This window comes from Gekko japonicus, unplaced genomic scaffold (genome assembly GCF_001447785.1).
Source record: "Gekko japonicus isolate JY-2015 unplaced genomic scaffold, Gekko_japonicus_V1.1 scaffold4797, whole genome shotgun sequence".
Classification (NCBI taxonomy): domain Eukaryota; kingdom Metazoa; phylum Chordata; class Lepidosauria; order Squamata; family Gekkonidae; genus Gekko; species Gekko japonicus.
Genome location: NW_015169324.1, coordinates 69,749 through 71,894, shown reverse-complemented (window position 1 = coordinate 71,894; position 2,146 = coordinate 69,749). Strand labels below are relative to the sequence as shown.

Sequence of the window (2,146 nt, the reverse complement as noted above, 5' to 3'; positions counted from 1 at the left end):
AGTGCGCGGACTCTAATCTGGGAAGACCGGGTTTGATTCCCCACTCCTCCACTTGCAGCTGCCGGATGACCTTGGGCAAGCCATAGTTCTGTCAGAGCTGTCCTCTCAAGGGCAGTTCTTGAAAGAGCTCTCTCAGCCCGACCTATCTCACAGGGGGTGTCTGTTGTGGGGAGGAGAAGGGGAAGGAGTTTGTAAGCCGCTCTGAGACTCCGAGTGAAGGGCGGGGGATAAATCCAATCTACTTCTCTCCTCCTCCTCCTCCTTGTCAGCTATGCTGCCATGGGGGTGGTGGAGGTCAGTTGTATTCTAATTGCCATTACATTCCTTCCGTGCTTCTTCGCTGCTGCAACGCCCATCTCTAAGTTTTGCAGCTGGTGGGATGTTGATGTCTAGTTTCCAGGGAACCGTGGGAGCGAGCTTGGTTCCCAGCTTCAGCGCTAACGGCCGGAGCGCCTTCTCCCGCGCGCGGGAGTGTGGCTACTCGGCCAGGGCAGTGGGGGTGTGTGCATATGAATACCCTATATCCTATTATGCCCCATGGGCAGCCGCCATTCTTAACAGTGCCTATGTTAATGCATCTATAGCTCTTCAATAAAAGTATTACCTTTCCTGATAAGCGTGTACTACGTTGTTGGCTGTGGGTTCTGACCAGGGCTTTTTTTGTAGAAAAAGCCCAGCAGGAACTCATTAGCATAATAAGCCATACTCAACAGCAGAAACTCATTAGCATATTAGGCCACACCCGAAAGCACAGCTCATTAGCTTATTAGGCCACACCCCCATGTTACCAGAAGTGTGGTCATCCAGCCACACCCACCTTTTGCTTCTTATCCTGCTTATCTTGTTGTCAAAACCCAGGGCTTTTTTTTGTAGCAGGAACTACCTTGCAAGTTAGGCCACACACCCCTAATGTAGCCAATCCTAATGAGTTCCTGCTGTTGGGTGTGGCCTGTTATGCTAATGAGCTCCTGCTGGGTGTGGCCAACTCAGGAGCCAGCCAGAACTCCGTTCCTGTGCGTTCCTGCCCAAAAATAGCCCTGGTTCTGACACTCCTCCTCTTCCTCCTCCTCTCTTCTTTGCTCCTTGTCTCCTAGGCCTTTCCAGCGCACGGTGACCCTGCACAAGGACAGCTCCGGATATGTGGGCTTCGTCATCAAGAAGGGGCAGGTCGCCTCCATCGCCAGGGGGACCTCTGCGGCTCGGAACGGGCTCCTCACCAACCACTACATCTGCGAGGTCAACGGACAGAACGTCATCGGGCTCAGGGTGAGGGTCCAGCCCTCCGAGCGTGTGGCAGTAGTAGGGGTAGTGGTGAAGGGACACATTCATTCAGGATAAGTCAATATTCCAAGCCCTGACCTGGATGGCCCAGGCTAGCTTGATCTCACCAGATCTCCGAAGCTAAGCAGGGTCGGCCTTGGTTCGTATTAGGATGGGAGACCACCACGGACGTCCAGGGTCGCTCTGCAGAGGCCCACCACCTCTGCTCAACTCCGTCCTGACCCGAATGGCCCAGGCTAGCTTGATCTCACCAGATCTCCGAAGCTAAGCAGGGTTGGACCTGGTTAGTTCTTGGATGGGAGACAACCAAGGAAGGCCAAGGTCGCTCTGCAGAGGCAGGCAAGGGCAAACCACCTCTGCTTAACTCTGCCCTGGACTGAATCGCACAGGCTCGCAGATCTCGGAAGCTAAGCAGGGTTGGACCTGGTTAGTTCTTGGATGGGAGACCACCAAGGAAGTCCAGGGTCGCTCTGCAGAGGCAGGCAAGGGCAAACCACCTCTGAATGTCTCTTGCCTTGAAAACCCCATGGGGTCACCATAAGTTGGCTGTGACTTGACAGAGCTTCTCTCTCTCTCACACACACACACAGAAATCTTCCAAAGCTGTAAGGACTAGAAACTTGTACATTTGATATACCATAAAGTACTTGAACATCCACCCTCTGTCGCCGTTCCGTTTCTCAGAGTCCCCCCTCCAGGGGACTGGTCTCTGTAGTCCGGAGGTCAGTTGTAATTCCAGAAGATCTCTAGGCCCCACCTGGTATCGGAGGACAAGAGCTTCACTGGTGAAAGCTTTTATCCAGAGGTCATTTCGGGGGGGATCGCGGGGGATCGCAGTTCCCCCGGGTGAGGTACGGGGGGCGGG

The 2,146-nt window shown here is 54.1% G+C and overlaps 1 protein-coding gene across 1 annotated transcript in view; it reads left to right on the top strand.

Moving 5' to 3' along the window:
- Positions 1-1,094: 1,094 nt before the first annotated feature.
- The window catches only part of SDCBP2 (syndecan binding protein 2), a gene marked incomplete at its 5' end in the record, with an annotated part of 5,867 nt that continues 4,815 nt past the window's right edge, over positions 1,095-2,146 (top strand). Inside the window, one exon of the mRNA XM_015416628.1 lies at positions 1,095-1,266. Within this exon, the coding sequence (XP_015272114.1) occupies positions 1,095-1,266 (172 nt within the window). The remainder of the gene's footprint in view (positions 1,267-2,146) is intronic.